Genomic DNA, 20,435 nt, shown 5'->3' on the forward strand with positions numbered 1-20,435 from the left:
AGCTCCTCTCCTTCCTACCCACCCGTTTCAGATGAAGTCAAAGAGCAACACGAATGCAGTCATTGGCCATGGTTTTCACTATTGATTCACTGCTGCTGGAGCCAACAGTAAATCTAACTTTGGAAACTTAGCTGATCACTAATGGCCTTTCAGCTGGACAGAGTGGCATTCTGGCTGCATGCTGTGGCACTCTGAGACTAACAAATGGCTTTGGGCACTCTTGTCAGACATTGTAATTGGTTGCTTTCCAAACATGAAAGATTTGTTGAGCTGATTAAGTCAAAATTAATGAACAACAATGATGAAACAGATGATGGATAGCACAAGAGTTATTGTTATTTCATTTGAAAAATAGTGGAGAGTGTGATGGAAATTGGAAAATGCGGCACCACACTGTTAAGCATCGATCCGTCGTCGTGCTTTGGCGTCGGCCCTATTTTGCCTAATGGTCACCAGAGTGCCCTTGACTGGCGACTCGGCAGGAAGCCTGGGTCTTTGCCATGGGTTCTTGGCACCGCAGCGAGTGCAGACGACGGTTGTCTTCGAGTGGCAGTCTCAGATGTGAGATCAAGTGCAATAATCACTTCAGAAGCAGCACCAAGGGAGGAGCGGGCAGACCAAACAACTGCAGTTACTGTATTTAGACCAGCAGCATGTGCTTCCGAACATCTGGCCTATTGCGAGTTTGCTCTCAAGGCCACAGGTTAAGAAAGCCTGTGCAGTGATAACAGAAGTACTTTAAATCTGGTCAGGCCCCAAAGGCAGGTCATGGGGAGGTCAGAACCAGTTCTCATGCTGCTCCTGGCAAATTATTAAAAGTTCTTTATAGGCTTGAAGCCTGAAGTAGCTCAATCAAGCCTGAAAAATCAATGAAGGACTGTGAATACAGAAGACTGGAGCTTGTGTTAAAGGGAAGGCTGTTTTTGGTTGCATTATATGTGGCTCCCCCGGAAAAGTGTCTCATGATAATCCATTTCCATACAGATCAAACTTTTCTGCTTTGAACACCCATGTGGTGTATTTTATCATACTATCACAACAGGGGTTCTCTGCAAAAAAAAAACCAAAAAACTGTAAGCACAGTGTTTGTTTACTTTCCGGTGGATTCAAAAGAATGAGTTTGTGTTTCACAGAAGGGATTTATTTTTTCCAGTGAGTAATTAGAGCACTGAGATTACAATAGCAGCAAAGAAAAGAGTGTTCAGGCGCAGGCGAGGGAGCTGCAGTTGCCATAAATGTGGGGGGAAAAAAATTTTATGGGTCGCAATAGAGGACACAAAAAATTAATGGCTCATAGATACTACTCCTCTTTTTTTTTCTCATATACTGAGATTCCTGGCTTAGTGACCTCTTCATGGGAATCCCCATTATTCAATTACACTCTGCGAGCACATGACTAGAGTATCTGGAAATCAATGGAGAGCATCTGTCCCACTGAGATAACCATATACCCAGGAGATGCGTCATGAGCAGTCAAGCTAACATCTAATTAATTAGTCTTAAACCTAGACTGCACGGATGTGACGGCATCAAGTCACAACTGGCTGTGTTATGTACTGTTGGTAGTGTCTGAAAAAACACAGATGTTTGAGGTATGGTACCTATGTGGCCTACTTTTTACAGCAGCCCGCTTCTGTTATATGTAGTCGGACCACTGAGAGGCAAATCATTAAGCTGAAGCCAAGAAATCCTGACATCTGTTTTTTCCATTCTGCTCTTAGCCTTAGCTCATTTCATCCGTGCTGTAACTCAGTAGCACACGTTTTGTGAGTGTGGGCTAGTCCCAGCTGACATTACACAGCTGGGCTCGCTTCTGGGCCAGCCGTTAGAAGTTACCCAGAGGTGCTTCTGGAGTTACACACAGACAGAGGAGACAGAAGAAGGAGACTAAACTGATTAATCACACTTTAAAAAAAAAAAAAAAAAAAAAAAGTCTCTGTTCTGTAAGCAAAATGAGGATGCATAGTCATGATTTTTGCATGATTAATTGTCATTATTTTCTGGCTCACTTTGTAATGATTGTTCAGTGTGAGCATTTGCACATAAGCTTTTCTCATCTCTTCTTGGCAGGAATACATGGACGCCAACAAATGCATCGATGAGCTACTCAAACAGCTTGAGGAGGAACGTCGAAATGTCCGAAGGTAAGAGGTTCTCAAGATTTTTTTTTCTTTTTTTGGGCAGATGTTTTATTGCTGGACGATATCAAGCAGCTGCCTGCAATCCATTCCCAACCAGAGGCAGCAGAACAATGTTGTTTGGTTCTGAGCGCGAGACAAGCTTTGTACGCTGTTCTTGAGAAATGCTTTTTGTGTTGGAAACACACTAAAAGTGGCAGACAAAAGGGGAGACTCCAGGCTCAGTGTGGGGTTGACTGGGGGCATTTCTCATGGAGGTCCTTTGGAGCAGATTTGCACCGACAATGGGAATGAAGAGCTTATGGAGATGCCAATCTAATGACCTTGTCCCCTCCATGCCTCCTATCGTCCTTGCGCTTCCAGTGACGCACCGCCCCCATAGAAAAGAGAGATAATTTTTTAAACTTCGCCCTCTTTTGTACAAGCCTCTCTCCATCTCAATGGAGCTATATTCCCCCAGCTCAAAGTAATTTTCCCCCTGAGTGAGTAGAGAGGGACTGGGGGTTGGAATAGGGGTCTCAGGGTGGGTGGCTGGGGGGATGAATGACCACTGACCATCCCCTTTACTAGGCCAGGGCAGCCCCTTAATAAAGGAAGTGATGTGTAAAGGAATGACCCTCCCGTCCAAGTCATCCTCACCCCTCTTATAAGACATCTTCTGACACCCAGAGGGGTCTAATAGCCACTTAGAAGCACCAGAATGTCTTTGTACCAACTGACCTGTGTTTGGGCCAAATGGCTTCAGAGCCATGAACTTGTACTGACTCCTTGTTGATTGGAATGGCTGTCTTCACCTTAAATCAGCACTGTAGTTGGTTTTGTATCGGGTAAACTGCTGACCATGGTGTTGCTTACAGTACCTCTGTGTTATAGTCACTGGAAACTCCAATTCTTTCTAGCAGACATGGCACTAGGTAGGCCATTTACACTGTTTTTAGATCTGATTGTGCCATCTCAAAGCATACAGTCTATGTCCGTAGAAGTACAACGAAGCTTAGAAAGAGGACTAGCTGGTAGTGGTCAGTTTGAAATGTTACGGAATACACTAGACCTTTCAGTGAGATAATTTACTGGAAATTAACTATCCTTCAATGTAGAACTGTGAGTATTGTTTAACTTAGTGTTTATTTAACAGCTGCATTCATATAAACTGAACACAAGTCAAAACTAACAAGCCGTGTGGCTTTGAAACTGTGAATATTGTAAAAATTGCCTCTGCAGAGAGAAACTGTGTGGTTTACATTAATCCAAACTTGAAGTAGTTTTTGCTTTTTGAAGTAAATCCTTCAATTGCATATCCTGATTTAAAGATGTGGGGATAAGAGACATGTGATGCTGGTGAGCCCAGAGTTTGTGGTTGAAGTTTGTCTGTGGGGAAGAGCTATTTACAAAGATGGTTTTGTCTACAGGGTAGTGACAGATGCTACTGCAAGAAGTTCTGCATAGTTGAGATGCAACCATATAGATGTTGTAAACAGACCACATTCAGACCAGCACCACTCTTTGGAAATTCCATGTCTTTGAAGCTCAGTTTTTAGAAACAACATACCACCAGGCAGGATTTGTTCTCATTTCTTCTCCAGTGTTGTTGCATTCTGAGGGGTGGCAGTGACAAATGGCTTCACAGAGGCTTTTGTTCAGATAAAACATAGACCCCAAGTAAAATAATGCCTCCTTCCCCTTATTAGGCAGCATCTCACGACGCTGTGGATGTCTCCCTCCACCCGTCAGAATATGGGGCCCATCAATCCATCAAGAGGAGAAAGAGAAGCCCTTACATTCCTCTAGTTCTCTGCATCCCTACTTCATGACCTAGTGACCTACTGCATTCATATCACTCATTGTACCATATTATAGGGTAGTTTCACACTGGCGAGGTACACAGATTGGACAATTATGACTTCTGTGTTAACCACGTTATGTTTTTAAATCAGTGATGGTGCATGAATATCAGATATGCCTGTTGTTGTGTCAAATGAAAATGAGATACAGTGTCAGCTTTGTTGTGGTTGGTATTTTTACCCTTAAAAGGATGATACTGGGACTTTGCAATCAAAAAGTTCAAAGACTGAAACTATTAAAAGCAAAAACTGTGCCTGATTTAAATTTGAGCGCTATCCATTTCAACGTAGTCCTCTTGTGCAACACTGCACTGCTCCTAGTGCTCCTGCCACACTTGTAGAGCTCTCTGGAAGTCAAGTTCTGACCACCTGCAAAGTCAAATCATGTGTCAACCTGACCCAACCTTCATCTCGAGGATCATCATCTTTGGCCTTCTTAGCAACAGTCCTCAATGGACCAGCCAGTCTCCGAGATCGAAGAAGACATGTCAGTTCAGTAGTTTAACCAAGAACATGCTTGTCATTCATGGGGTTAATTAATTACTAACGCACAAATTTTTAGCCACCTGAACACAATCATCGCTCTTTATTGGCCATTATTACCAGATTTGGCTCCCCGTGATTACTTGGTCATCCCCCAAAATGAAATTTAAGGTTAAGGTTTGGTGTTTGGGGCAGATCCAGCATTAATTGCAAATTGAAATCAGGCTCACACTACAGGAATTCATATACGCTCACATAAGGATAGACTTCAGCTATTTTTTCTTTAATCTCAGACAAGATTTGAAAACCACAACGCAGCGACGTATTGCTTCTCCTGACATATTTGTGTCAGAAGGAGCAATCAAGGAGCAGTGCAATGCCTCATGTGATCTCATGGGAAAAAAGACAAACAGAATGGAGACTTTGATCAAACAACTTGCCGTAACGCAAATAATACTTTCCCCAGTGAGAAACCAGAAGGCTAGGAGTATGGATGATTGGTCAAGGAGATGCAGTCAACATGAGTCGTCTATTCCTTGGCGAGAACCAGAGGTGAGACTTTTACTCAGTTTACATGTCTGTAGCAAACAATTTAAGACACTCACATTACCAAGTAGTCTGGATTTAACATAAATTCGCAGACCAGATTTCTTCTCTTATTGTCAGGAAGGGTGAAACATTGTCAAACTGACCCGAAACTCCTGTAGTATGAGCCTTGGTTTACAAAATGGCATTTCTAGAGAGCACTAAAAAACTGGCGAGACAATTCAAAAAGGACAACAACCAAAATTATCAATTATTTGCTTTATACAGGCACACTTTGAGAACTTCTTGATTTCACCTAGCAAACAGACTACTTTTTGATTGTTTAGAAAGCTGAGGTGGATGTGAGGTATGCTGCAAAAGTTACATTTTTTCCATCTTCCTTGCTAAGTTGGTGTCATCTGTGAATAAGCTAGCTTTAATTGCTCGTAGCCACCTTACAAGCTTACAGGTGGCGAGTGTATACTAATGAAAAGACAGATAGATATTTAATCACGAGTCTAATTAAAGATCATTTTTAGCTTGTTTTCGATTGTACGTCGGAAACATCTGCTGTATCCTGGACATCCTTAAGCCCCATGCATAGACACAGAGAGGCACACTGTCTCTTACACTCACTCGCAGCATCATTGCTCGATGGAGCACAAAACCCCAGTGGGATGCTGCCAGGGCTTTCCTGCTCCCTCCATTCAATGTGACCACGTCCTTGACAGACGGAAACAAAAGCTCCACAGCACAGTGTCAACATCAGATGGAGCAAATCCAAATTTGGCAACATCACACATAATGTACAGTTGGACACTAAACCCGGGTTTCCACTAATTTATCATTTGTTTTCAGTGTGCTGTCATTAAAAATGATAACATTTCTTTTTAAGGGTCTCGTCACTGGCGGTCTTGATATATTAGATACACAGTCAAGATAAAGTAAGTTAGATATGAAAATGGACTTTATTAAAGACTTCTGCTTAGTGACACATGTGTGGGAGGGACATATGGATGGTCTGCAGCGCTGAAAAGCATGACGGGTGGGGAGTAAGTTTGCATGACCTCTTTCTGACAAGCTGCTGTGTCAAGGCACCATGACTGTGTAATCTTCCCCGTGGATTAAAACAATGTAGATTAGATTTTTTTTTCTCTCTATCTCTGCTTTCCCACTCTTGATTTGTCAGCTGTTTTTTGTTTCTCCCCTCGAATCTTCTCTTGACCTTGTTTTTAATGGGTCAAGCATGCCGTAGCTAGCCGCTATCAGGTCACATAGTCCAAAACTGGCCTCACCTGCCATTTTCCGCCTGCTGGAACAGATGGCATTTGTCTGTGACCCCTCTCCACACCTTGGAGGACAAGGGAGGGACAAGGAGGGTGGGCTGGTAGGCAGGGGGCCTCGCTCAGAGCAACTGGGAAGTGGGGAGGTGTGGATGTGGGGGAGGCAGGGGACTCAGCTGGAGATGCACAAGGCTTAGGACAGGTTGCGCGCAGCAGACGGTGCAGCTGCAGCCCAAGTCGAAAGGACATTAGCGACGACATCTGCTGATCAATAAGCTATTTGTCATGTTCATGGAGCGATGTCGCTTCGAAGACAGCAGAGATAGAAGAGTGGAGGTCAGATCAGATGTGCACTTAGCTGAGGGATTATAGGTAATAGGACTTGCTTTGTGTAAGTGAATTTGCCTGTGGGTAGAATTGAAAATTGACCATTTTAGTCTTGTAACAGCTCAACATTTCTGCCCATTTGTCCTTGCTTCACCAGACAAAGTTGGATGTTTTGGAGTGCTGTTTGCAAAGCAACTATCAAAGACTATGTGTTGGTGTAATAAGTGTAGTTGGATTATTTAATGTGTCTATTCTTTGTCAGTATGAAACTCATTGTGTCATTTGAGCTACTCTGAAATTTTCGTATTTTTTTAAAACTATGAAGAGTTTTTCAGCCACTAATCACTTTAGTAAACACGAACGGCAGCAACTGTTTCAAGTTAAGACTTCAAAAATGTCTCCATAAGCAATTTGAGTGTCCCCAAAATGTGTCATTTAGAGAGAAATGTCCTTGCACTGCCGTGAGGACAGCAATGTTTAGGAAGAGAGGAATAAATGTGTGAGTATATGCACGCAAGAGAAAGAAAGACCACAGGAGCGCAAAGCTGGGAAACAGCTTTACAAATCTGGACCTTGCTGATGTTACTACAAGGCATATCTGGCCTCAAAGACGCCTGTGTGCTGCCGGCGGTCTGAGCAAGATGAAAGGCTGTAATCCTCAGCTGAAGTATGTGGCGAGGCCTGTTCTGTCGATGAGGAGGTGGATAGGGTTCAGCCTCCCGCAAACTCCCTAACGCCCCAAGGATCCGTCGTCTCGCTTGGGCGAGAGCCATGCATTTTACAACTTTAATTGGATAAGTTGACCGGTCTAATGCAATAATTTGATCATGCTAAGCTCCAAAGGGATCTAATACGCTCTCAAAGTATATTTGTGTGCCCTCTGAAGTGAATGACCGAGCCTAATCCTTCCATTAGAGGTCACTTTACGGCCCAGGAATCCAGACTTCAAAATATCTTCAAGAAGCAGTCAGTAGGCGAATAAATCAATCCATGAAACCTTCACTGGAGCCTTTAGGCACTAGTGGAATGCGAGTGTGTGTGTGCGAGTGTGTGCGTGTGTGTTTTCTTTTTAAAATTAGTGGTTTTTTTCTATAAATGCTTGATTGAAGCTTGTGGGGTGCAAACCATGAACAATCTGAGGCTAAAAAAGGAGATAATCATGGCTTTGCTTTCATGTGTGCTATCTGTAATTAGCAAAAAGCACCTTTAAGATGTTGATTGTTAGGGTGAAGTGGCAGCTTTGACATAGCAGCATGTCTTGTTGATCTTTACCGTACTTGTCAGTGATGATGAACTCCCTGAAGCAATTAGTTAAGGAGGCGACACTACTGGGACTGGTCAACACTTTTTGGCCACGTGGTCCTGCAATTGTCAAAAAACTGCAGCCCTGATTCATGTGCAAAATCTGGGGCTGTAGCTAAAATCCATGTATCAGTTTTATGGAGCTTATGAGAGGAAGAGGTTAATCGAACGGTTTAATGAAGCCTTTAACGGATGCTCCCTCAAGGTCGTTTTCTTAGCCACATTCCCATGCACGCCTGGTAAGAGTAGTTATATACTGCGCCTGCCCCCCTGCACCGCCTCCTCCCCACATATCCTTCACCATAAGCCTTCGTGTTTTTCTTTCTGATGCATTCAAGGTTAAGTACGAAGCTAAGCAGCTGCCTACTTCTGAAAAAAAATCTACATAATGGATCCACCCTTTCCCAGTAGGTGCAGTGTTGCAGTTTTTAGTTGTTGCCACCTGGGATGTAGTGGTTTCACAACATGGATATACAGTGTTTTGTAGGACTTGTGACACGTATTCTTGGCATTCGGACTGAGTAGGGTATTATCTGCATTCCTAAAAGCAATTAACTGTGTTTAAGAGCCGAGTCCTTTTCAGTGGGGTCTTGCGTAACGCTTAATTACCACTGCTGTTTTTCTAAGGGAGTTCTCAGACACTCATTTAGATGCCTTGTGCTTTAAAATAGCCACTATTATTATCCATTACTTTAGAATATTACATTTTATCTGTCACTCTGCCATTGTCTGTTTGATTAAATGAAGGTTCACAACAACATTCAGGCCTATTAACTTTGCTCGAGTTCTTCTCCACTGTGCAATGAATAGATTTTTTTTTTATCAAGATCAGCTTTTGTGAATGTGCCATGACTCCTTTTGTGCTCATGAAACTGTGCAGTTATTTTGACTAATAGGTGTGCTGCGAAGCACACTGGAAAACATCCTCGCTTCAAGATAAGCAGAGTGATATGTCTGTGTGGTTTCCATTGTTGACAGACCCTGTGTGGCTTGGATTGTTGATAGATCCCATGTGGTTTTGGCTGGTGGATGTCACAGTGGTTGCATCCACGCTATTTACCCCCAGCTCAGGGCTCCTTAGAAAAACATCCCCTCATCTATTCGAGGAAACAGGAAGGGGTGAAAATGTGTGAAATTCACAACAATGTAGTCCTGAAAGTTAATGTGCTGCAATTCATGAAATCTTTTTTTTTTCAACTTAAGAAAATGAATCAAATATACCATCGCTAGCGCCTCCCGCTAGTGATGGTAGTCCTCCATCATGGTCCTGTGCTTGTCTAATAGCTCCTTAGAAGCCTTGGACTGCCTCAGATGATCCTTCTACTCAAAGATCTTGGAGTTTTTCTTCAGATCCCTGAGGGAAGCGGCCCTTGTTGTTCTTCTGAAGGAGACGCACCTGGAACGTCCACAGCCAGTACGCATTGTCCACCTTGTGGCTGAACCAGGAGACAGAGGTGATGACATAGCAACCGATTGGTTCTCACGCCATGTCAGAGGCCATATGGTGCTGTGCTACGTTCATCATGGTGCAGTCTGATGTGTCCACAAAGGCAAGAGCTCCATTCACACTCCTGAGTCTTTTTTTTACAGAAAGCCCCACTCTGCAAGTTGACAGGATTGGATTGTTTTGGTTTATTATGGATGAAAGCCCAGAAGTCTAAATCTGCGTTTTTGAGATCGTGATTGGCATTTTTTAAGGTGGAAATGTCAGCCATTGCATTGCCTATTTACTCACTATTCAATATGTTTTCTAACATGTAAAAAAAAGAACATCATATGAACATGTTAACAAGCTAACAAACTTGATTTTCACCTGGAGGAATCTTCAACCAACTTGTTTGTTGGAGATAAAGTAATGCATATTTGCATACAAAACTACATATTTTAGAAAACACAAGCATTTTAAACTATTGTCAGCTTCTATTAGTCTTTCTTTTGCATTTGCGCTATGTGCTAGAATGTCTAAGATGGTAGAGGGGCTAGCACCAACAGAATGATTTAAAAACCTCCTTATTCAATGTGCTCCATATTAACATCAATGAACGGTTCATCTATTGATTTTAAGACACTACAATCATTAGAAGCATTGGCCAATATGTGTGAAGAGGTTTGACTTTGGCCTGAATAGCAGTCTCTTTTTACCTTCTGAAGCCCAAAAACCTGCTGTCAGGTCAAAAATCAACAAAGTTGCATCATTTAGACTATTCAAGATATAAACTACTTGTGATTTGAAACCAAATCTAAGCTTAAAAATTGCAATATTTCACCAAAATCACTTTATTCCAAGCATCTCAATTAAACATTTGCCAAGAAATGAATGAATCAATGGGTATATCGCATTTTACACTGTGTGTGTGATTGCATAATTAATGATATTAAATAGCAGAATACTTCTGTTAGTGTTAAAAAAGGTTGCATGATCGTGGAAAAATGATGAAACACAGATCTTCTAGTAGACTTCTGCTACTGTCAAAATGTTCATTTTGATAAGTTCTAGGTAGTTTCTACATATTCTTGGTGTGAGGAGGATACCACAAAGATTACTCCACAATAGCCCCATTTATTAGCTATAATCACACGAGGAATGTGCAAGTAATTTCTAAGATTTACTTAATTAAAGATTAACTCTTTCAGTGTTAATCCTGCTCCTTCAGGTCTTGATGACTTTAAGCATTTCCCGAGATCCGCGAAGAGGAAAATCTTGCCTGCTGATGATGTCTCGCTGGACCACCATCCCGCGAATCGTTCCGCCCCCATCACCCTGCTTAATGAAACATGACGGAAGTGCATTATCGTTTTCATTGTATTACACACTTCGTCTTGCAGCAAGGAAGTTAAATGACACACATTTAGACATTTACTAGCATGCACGCACACACACACACACACACATTCCCTGGAGGGGCTCTTGCAGCCATCATGTGACTTGCATCTGTCTGGGTGTTTGCCGTTTAGAGCTGTGTAGATCCTGGACAGGCTTGTGTTGGGTAAACAAACACACTGCCTGTCTGCAGCTTGGCATTTCCTTTACTCGTCTTGATGCAGAACCGCCCTCCCCTCCCTTCCCCCCATTCTTCCCCAGAGGAGTCTAGCCATGTTGACAGCTAAATATCTCCTGGATGGATTGAAGCCACCCATAGTACCTCTGATGTGTTTCCAAATGATTTTACACCCCTTACTTTTCCCTCAGTTGTATCAGACATTAAATAGCTGTTCTCAGAAGCATGTCTAAGCTTAAACACTGCGTACGAGGCTAATCGTCTTTAGGGTGCTCGAGAGAGGGGAAGTTTTTCTTCTTCTCCTCCCGTGTGATTAATGTCTGACTGGGAACACACACCTAGACAGCGGAATCGACTGGTCTGGTAATGAGCTCAAGTGACGCATGCTGGCCTCCCCGGCCGCCTCTGGTCACTCATCTGTGATCAAGCTGCAGGGGATTAATGTCATGGAGGGAAAGTGTGTCTGATGGCTGGAGCCCTGGACTGACAGGAATGTTTGTACATTCGCAGTTTAACACAGTACATTCATGCTTACTTTGGTAAACTTTTGAGGAACATTTACCTGGATGTTTCCATTTTGAACAGCTATACAACTATTGCATTTCTGAGGAACACACAGTAATTTTCACTATATTTTACTGATGGCTGGTGTTGAAAATTTTACACAGCCTATTGAATACAGGAAATTGCAACAGATAAAACTGTGCAACAGCATAAGCTGGTTACATTTAGCTCCATCTGGCCGTGCTACAACATTAACATGCTGTCTCCATGTTAATCCATCAATAATTTAACAGTCTGGAAGGAGCTTTTGTTCAATCATTTGAAGATGTGCTGAAATGGAAACCATATCCAGTTCAAGTGCATGTCAAGCTTTATATTGATTTTAAAATATTTTATCTAAAGCATGCCCTTGTTCATACTTGATTGGCCTCTCAGCACTCTGGTGGATGCAACTTCCAAGCCTGAAACATTAAACAGATGCGGAAGAACAAGCAAACTACAGTTCCTCGAATGGCCACTTGAGACCAACTCCAAAAGAGAGTAAATCCCCATAGACTCTATGTCAAAATGCCCAACTTTACAGAAGAAATGCACATGTTTAGAGCTGGGTGCAAAAACAGTTTTAGTCTCTATTGCTAAGGTATGACTGCGACTTTTAATTCTGGGAGCAACAAACAACGACAAATGGTAGTTACTGAACGCAACAAATTCTATTAGCACATAAGAAATAGAGCAATAAAAGATTTGTTTTGTTAGCCTATATGGTTTCAGTGAAGATGAGAATGTTTGAGAGGACAGAAAAATGCAGCTTGTTATTAGCATTGGCTGTATCTGAGGTTAACCAATCAGCATCAAGATCTATACAGCTGTTTTTCAGGGCTGCTGAGAAGTATCTACCCTGGAGCTCTCTCCAGGTTTTCTCATCCCAAAACAACCCTAAAAGAGGTTCTACAGGTGGGGTTCTTGTAGTCAGAACATGCATCAAGGTGCAGGTCACCTTGAAATGCCACTGCAGTGGATAACAGCCCAGTGACATCACAGAGGGTTCATCTATATTTAAGTAAAGTCAGTGGGTAAGCATAAACCAAGTTAATCTTCAGTTTTTAGTATACAAATTTCTGTCCTTTGCCTTGTTAATCCCACAACACAAAGCACATCCTTACTTAAAACTCAAGCACAATTTATTGACAGGATGTGCTGCTCAAGTAAAAGTTTGATTTCAACTTGAACTTAATGTCTCCAAGGGGCAATTTGTCTTGAACTTACTTGAGAAACACAAGTTACACAAAGTGACAGAATTTGTACTTGTAGTCGTGTATTTTACACTTTTGAATTGCTGCTTTTACTTCAGTAAAGGATCTAAATACATGCTACCACAACCACTAGCATCCTTTTTAACCCAGGCCGCTCTCCACTGCAGTTCAAAGGTGCTGACACTCACACGTCCCCCTTGTGCACACGCAATCGCACACCACGCACAGCCACAACCAGCAACCCTTTACCTCAGACCACCCCGCACCCCATCACAAATCCATATCGACCCGCCGGCCCTCCAGCCACTGTCCCAGCACCGTCCTGTCTCCTTCCCCCTCCTCCCTGTGGAATGCTAACCTAGCCTTAGTGTGTGTGAGCGTGTGTGTGTGTGTGTGTGTGTGTGTGTGCGACCGTGGTGGAGCCAGGCTGGCTGTGTGGGCGGCCGAGTGTTTCCAAACAGTGGAATCTGTCACTGACACCCCTGGCAGAGCAATAAGCAGCGCCTTAATGAGCTCAGCAGATCACTCGGCACACACAGCCGACACACACACACACACACACACAACTCATGCACACGTGCATGAATTTTACAAATGCAGACACCCCATCAAATATACACACATATATCACATACACAATTATGACCGTGAGAATACATGAACATAACATGCGCAGCACTTTCACACACTTTCAAAGCCTTTCATTACTTATGCAATTGCAGTTGTAAACCCCACATATATATATATGTATACACCCCAAGACTCTCATTATGCAATTAAAATGGAAGAAAACGATTTCTGACACCGAACGCCACCTCTACTGATCTCTGTTGTCTGTTTGTGCCGACATCACTCAACGCTGATCAAATTAATAAGGACCACCGCTTCCCATATTTCTTGATTACGGCGCATGTGTATGTGTTAATGCTGACTCAGTCATCCATTTGTCTTTTTTTTTTTTAACCCAAATGGGACAATGGTGTCTAATTGTGACCACCTGCTCGAAAAATCAAATCATGCTCGCTCTGTATTCAGATTCCCCCCACGAGGCAGCTGCGCTTATGATAAACACAATTACCCCCCTCTGCATGACATTTCAGTCATATAATCAGACATCATGAATCTTTTGGAGTTTTATGATGACAAATGGGGGGAATGTGGCTTCAGGGGAGACATCTGATAACGAGAGTGTGACAGGACATGTCAGATTTTCATCCTTGCCGTTAAAGTGATGCCAGATTTCTCAGCATGAAATAATCGACCCCCAAACTGACAGTAACAACTCTTCCCTGCGAGTTCATCTGCAGACTTACTCCACCTTCCCCTTATCTTACCCAGCCGCCCCTCCTCTTGCTCTTTCGCTCTCCTGCAAACTAATTTTCTCACATGGTTGGTGTCATTGTTCATTTAGGACATTAGTGACAGTGAATGTGGGGCAAAGTGGCAGTGATGGCCCCGGCTCTAAGTCAGCCCCGTCCTTTTCTTTCCCCTCTTTAACTGAGCGCTCCTGTCACCGGGACCCTTTTAATTTTCCCTTTCACCCCACCGGTTCCCGCCCCCTCTCGCACTGGTCCTATTGGGGAGCAGACAATAGACGATGCCCCCCTTCCCCTTCCCCTTCCTCCTCTGCCTCTTCATCCCCCTCCTTCTCATCTCCCTCGGCCCTCGCAGGCGTCCTGCCTGGTCGAGGCTATGGGCTCCAGGCTGCAGTTTGTCACAGCCATTCAGCTGAGACTGATTGTGATTGCGGCAGATGGGCTGGAGTCACTCGGCCCAGGCAAGCGATACTTCTCCCTCTCTTTCTTTCCCAGCCTTTTTTTTTTTTTTTCTCTCCGCTGGCCTTCACTTTCTGTCCTGCGCTCTCTTGATCTTGATCTCTTCCTCTCTTGTTGTTCCCGTCTGTCTTTTGTCAGTACCTTCTCTTTGTGTTGCGTTGTTTTCCGCACAGGGGCCTCCCTTGTCAGATCGTTTAACACACCTCTCTGACACTGGAATTCATTGGTTTTTGCAACTTTCCGGGCAATCCATCAATTACGTCCACTTGGGCAGGTGTGCAGGGTCTTTTTCATCTCCAACACCATGAACACTACCAAAAATGTGCAACTTTATCACTTTGTTGGGTGATTAAATGTGGACATTCTGTCCCCTTTTCTTCTTCAGTTGTTCCTACTTTCCTTTCCTGCTGCACTGAAAGACTCCAGTTCATCACAAGCCGGCTGCTGTTTTCCTGTTCACATCCCCTTGTTTGAGTCAAACCTCCCCCTCATCAGCAGTGTTGTCACCCCCTCAAAACTCCTCCTTCTCTTCGCAAACCCCTCGCTTCTCCTCCCATGAGGAAAGAGCCACCTTGAGAGAGGCAGCAGAGAAGCCGTCTCCCCGAACACATGTTAAACGTCCTGGAAGCCCGAGGAGGAGGGAGGCAGTCAGAGGGAGAAGCAGACTGAGGAGAGGAATATTCTGAGGAAAGATAAAGCCTGGGAGGCGGGATGGGCGGGGAGGAGGCACATAACACTGTGTGTGTGAAGAGCAGCCTCCGAGCGTGAGTTGTTAGTGAGGGAGAGCACAGAGCAGAAGGAGACTGTATGTAGCAGGAAGGAGACGGGAAGCTGGACAGTCAGTGCACGTTACCAGATTGAGACAGACAGGGGAGGGTTGAGGACAGAAGCGGCGAGCAGTGGGAGAAAGAAAGGCAAGCAAGGATTTTGAGGGCTTGAGGGAACACAGAAAAGAAAAGAGAGAGACGGGGAGGAGAGGCAGTTTGGTCTCAGTCAAGTGGAGAGGCAAGGCAGGGAGCCGGCACTGCTGCATTGTGGATGTAAACTTTATCATCTGCGGGATCAGTGGCTGGCAGCTGCAGAGCAGGAGGAAAGCGTGCTGGTGGATTACCATGTGTGTCCTCTGAATGCACCAGGATGCTGCATCTCCACCAGGGTAAGAAGAAGACAGCCATCAGCATAAATGACACGACAAAACTGCGTTATTTTCTATGTGGCTGCCAGATTTTGCAGTCATGCTGATTGTGTTTGGGTTTATGGGATATGGTGTATATGTCATGTGCCATGCCTGACTAGTGTAGCTAGCATCTAATTCAATGGGTTTGAATGATGCTTCTTCCAGCTGCACCCACTTCAGTCGTCTTTACTTTGTCCTGAGCTGCAATTTTCCTAATAGTCCCCCCAGGAGGTAACATTTTTCATATAGCAGCACTGTACACATGTGCAGGGGATGGTCTCTGATTTGCACTGAGCCCGATTAGACATTTGCGACGGGGAATCGCGTGTCCTGTTGCTAGTGGCAACAGCATGGGGCCGGTCTGCTGCGTAAACCACTTTGTTTCTGATTGATAACAGAAGGAAACCGATAGCTGCCGTTTAAGTGGAGGTAAAACAATCCGGCATTGCAGGGGATTTGTATGCGCAGGAATGCATGTCTCCCCTCCCTCTGCTCCTTTTCTTTCTTCATACTCTCCCTCTCTCAGGCAGATTAAGATTTTCTATCCGGCCCACTAATCCCACACTGAAATGACTGGTGTTAAACTGGGTGGGGATGCAGCTAAGTGGTGGAGAATATGGATTATGGGGATGTGGAACCTCTGTTATGCTCAGCTTCTCTGTGGCTTCTTATTAACTGATGTATTAACTGGTGTAAGTCAAAGTCAAGGCAGGTCAGGGGTCTTCCACTACAGTCAGCCATATTTACAGTAGACAGGATGAGGCCAGGATGCTGACAACCAACACACCAGAGATGCCAAGTGTAGAATCCTGGATGCTGGTTTTATATTTTTGGCTGACATTGTTATTTCTAAAAACAGAACTGCAAGGGAAGATATAAACAAGAGCATGGGAGAGTATGGGAGGCATCACCACTCTCCTGCTGGTGTTGTCAAAGCGCCAGAGAGGAATGCCACTCGTCATTTGGGTTTTTTTTTAAACCCTGGGAACTGGTGTTTCCCATCATAGGAGTAAAAAATAGCATCTGCCATGTAATGGATGCTTTATGGCTGGGAATGCCAATGAATGTAAGCGGTCTATGGCAAGGACAACAAACAAAGGCAGTCAAGTAGAAGGATATACAAAAGTTTCCCAGTGTTATTTAGTGGAATCTAACATTTCATCAGAATGTTTCCAATGTGCATTTGAAGACAAGAAAGTTCACATAAATGACAATTTAAAAAAAAAAAAAAAAAAAACTTCCTTAATTTTGCAAAAAAAAAAAAGTATATTTTTCTTTCTTGTTCAAAAAGCACACAGTGGGTGGTGGAAACACCTTTTCCAAATTTTTGAACATTGCGATCATTTAACTCACGTGGCTGATAAGCTGGTTCTTTTGTTCTCTGCTGCTGGACGGCATCAAACATGTCTAATACCAGCTGACATGAAAGAATAATTACAACTTTCAAGATTGAATACTGTTCTTGAATACTTCACTCCAATTTTCTCCTGCAGCTGGCTAAAGTTTTGTTCTTTACTTCTTCAAGGTTTTAAACAGTTAGCAACTAATGCTGTTTACTCAGTTTGTGTGTATTGTAACTTTTACCACCACCTACAGATCAGATTTTTTTAATCAAAGTTAATTGAAACAAGCCAAAGTCACATTTTCTTTCTTTTTCCTTTTTTTTTTGCACTCTCACTTGTCCAAATTGCAGCAGTGCCCCAACTTTCAGGCACTTGGCCATTAACAAAGTATTTAATAGACAGCAAATTACTTTTCTGACTTCACACTTGATCCAGATTCTGACCTTACAGATGTAGTAATCTGCTGTCTATCCAAGTATCTGTAATCTGTACCATAGAGACTTCAGTCTTAGTGACTCATTCCAGTAAAGCCCATCCTACCAGGGCAGACATCTATGAAATATTTATTGGAATTTTCATGCTTTTGTATTGCATGTACAGTAGCAATCACCATTACTTACCAAAGGTTACAGTGTAGCTGTTTGTTCCAGTTTCTGTTTGGACAGTGTCCATTCAAAGCCTTTATTGGGAGCAGAGCAGAAGCCGCTGATATCATTCCACCGCCAGGGCAGATGTGTTGCTGCACTGGGCAGTTTGAGCCTGCTGCCCTCTGAAACCTACCTGGGGATTACTGGATAAGAGGATTGCCAAGTGGAGGGATTTGATTTTATAGAATTAAAACTGTAATTCTCTCCATCCCAGCCATGCCACAGTGCAACCGTTCCTCTACTTTATTATTTTTCCCCTGCTTGACCAACAATCTCCATTACTACATCATGTGTCCTACATTTGGGCATTTAAAAGTCACGAGACGGCAACATTTGCTGCATGTTTGAGTGGAATGGTAGAAGTTGGCTGAGGGCGAACATGGCCTACATGTTGCTGTAAGTTGATATTCTCTGTAAAGTAGAACAGAAAGTGAGCGCTGCAGTATTTGGGAGGCCGACTGATGTGCCAGTTGGCATTACTTGAGTGTTGATCATTACCCAAAACACCAGCACCGAAAAGAATGAAACTCAAGACTACTCCAGCAGGCACATGTGTGCTTTTGTATTTTCTTCCACCCCTCTAACTCTTGTCCGTCACTTTGCCTCTCACTCCTCTACATCCGATTTTCCCAACTTTTCCCTCCCTCCCCATTTGTCTCTTCCCTGTATGTGGCGCTCTGTATTTGGTGACCCTCAGCTAGCATATTGGGTTCAGGTCAAACAGAATTACTGAGGAATGTTCCCCTGTTCAATGGCTGGCCTAGTGGGCCTCAGCATGGGAGCACTTCCCCTTCATTGACAGCCAGAGGACTTTCATTTTGGAGGATGAGGGGGGGTGCTCCTTCCAGACAACTTTCCCATATAATTCCCACTGTCTTTGCAGCGTTCACTGGTACTGTGGAGCCGTAAGCCACTTTAATGATGTGTACGTGTGAGGCACATCTCAGGATCTCGCCAGCCTGAGCCTTGTTGAGACGCTCTGCTCCTGTGACTGCAGGCCATCCAGCTCAATTAAGGGTGCTTTGAATGCATTCCTCCCCTTAGCTTGCTCTACATTTATCTTCCCCCCACGAACAGCACGTGGGAACTCTAAAAACAGTTTCAGTCCTGCAGAGCACTCTGGAGCTGGTAGGAACCTGTTTTTGCAAATACAGCAGCATCTGGGGGGGAAAAAAAAAAAAGAAAACAAAATAGCTCAATAAAGATTTCTGACATTTTGCCAGACAGCGATTTTTTTGATGCAAACAGCCAGAACACATTTAAATCCCGCTGAAGCCTCATGCTTTGTGTTTCACTGACTGTTAACAAGTTAGAAATGCAGAAAAACTGCACTATCAGATGTCTTTTCTTGGTGTCTCCTGTTGGCTTCAGTTAGAGTAATGTCACTCAGGAAAAATATAAAATTTAATGGTCCGACACAATTTATAACCAATAAAAGGCTTTTATTTGGTAGCTATCAATGGCTTATTGCATGCACTGACTGTTTTGCCTAGAGACAAAGCATTTCCCAGACACCCTCGCTGACTGTTAAGTGATGTCATTAGAGCCGGAGCATTTTTGTGGTTTCAAAACGGATGAACTTGCTCCATGTGAGTTCACAAAGGTGGCAAGACTCGTGGGCTGTTTTTGCAGTTACTGCAAATTTAACTGCCTGCTTTCCAGTCAGATGTGGCATAAAATATTGCCTCTTATTTAAATGTCAGTTTGAGTATCTTGGCTTGGAAACATCAACTTTTGTTTTCCCTTTTTTAAAAGCTTTTATTGATATGTCTGGTGTTTCGGCTCTTGACAAAAAAAAATCCCTAAATTGGATTTGTTTTTTTTAGGTCATAGATAATATGTGTTGTCTTTGTTGCACAGACTTTCAACTGACACACTTTTGCAAGCATCTCTCACATTTTTACATCAAAGCAGTCAAAACCCACTTTGTGAGCAGTCCCTCTAGTTTAAATTTTTTTTCCTTGTCATGTTGATGCTTTCAGCGCAGCAAGCCGTTTATGAGGTTGGAAAAGGGGTCAGTGTCGTATTTGAGGTTGTGCGGGGCGGGGAATGTCAACAAACTTCAGCTCCCCACTATCTTGGCTGTAAATCACCGGATAATAGCGAGAGAAACATGCAGGACCACATCCAGTGGCTGGAGGTGTTGGCGCAGCTGGAAAGGAAACGGATGGAGGCTGCTGGAGAAGCTCACCTTTAAGCTGTGAAACTCTTTTCCAAACACCTCTCTTGTTGTGTTTAAGTTCTTTTAGCCATTTGGTGACGGTCTTTACCCAGAGTGAATTACAACGAGCACAGGAACTTTTTACTGCTTGATTACCAACATGCCAAAGTGTCAGAAGGAGAATGCTATGGCAATCTTCTCAGCTGAAAGAACTTTGAGGAGAGAATTACGGAGATGAAATATGTCTTTCCCTTTATCTCTGTTTAGCTCTCAACTTGCAGCCAACAGCAAGTAGAATATTTTGAAGTGACAGACTAAATCAAGTGATGCATCTGACTGCTGAGCAGGAATTATCTGCAGGGTAAATAACGTGTTGATACAGCAGCTGCACCTAGGGATGTCCGGCAGTCGAGGTGGTACACCCTTGGCTTGAGTGCTTCTGTTTACTGTACCTTTGTCTGTATTGTATGTGAAGCGGCTATTTGTCTGCCTCTTTAAAGGGCTACTGTTTGCCTGCCTCTCTGAAAACGATGTGTTGACAGCCGCTGTAAAATACCCCTGTAGCCTTTGCACAGTCTCCACGAGTCAGCAGAACCTTCTAGTATTACAGTACAGTAGTAAATGTGAGTCCCTGTTCTGCAATTACTTCAATGCAGGCCAGTCAGGGTGTGAAATAC

General features: G+C 43.5%; 1 protein-coding gene across 1 annotated transcript in view; it reads left to right on the forward strand.

The window, feature by feature from the left end:
• LOC111581816 (nck-associated protein 5-like) overlaps nucleotides 1–20,435 on the forward strand; it is a 155,340-nt gene that overhangs the window by 51,102 nt on the left and 83,803 nt on the right. The window contains 1 exon segment of the mRNA XM_035957365.2: nucleotides 2,071–2,144. Within this exon segment, the coding sequence (XP_035813258.2) occupies nucleotides 2,071–2,144 (74 nt within the window).

Source organism: Amphiprion ocellaris, chromosome 24 (genome assembly GCF_022539595.1).
Source record: "Amphiprion ocellaris isolate individual 3 ecotype Okinawa chromosome 24, ASM2253959v1, whole genome shotgun sequence".
In the NCBI taxonomy this organism is placed as follows: domain Eukaryota; kingdom Metazoa; phylum Chordata; class Actinopteri; family Pomacentridae; genus Amphiprion; species Amphiprion ocellaris.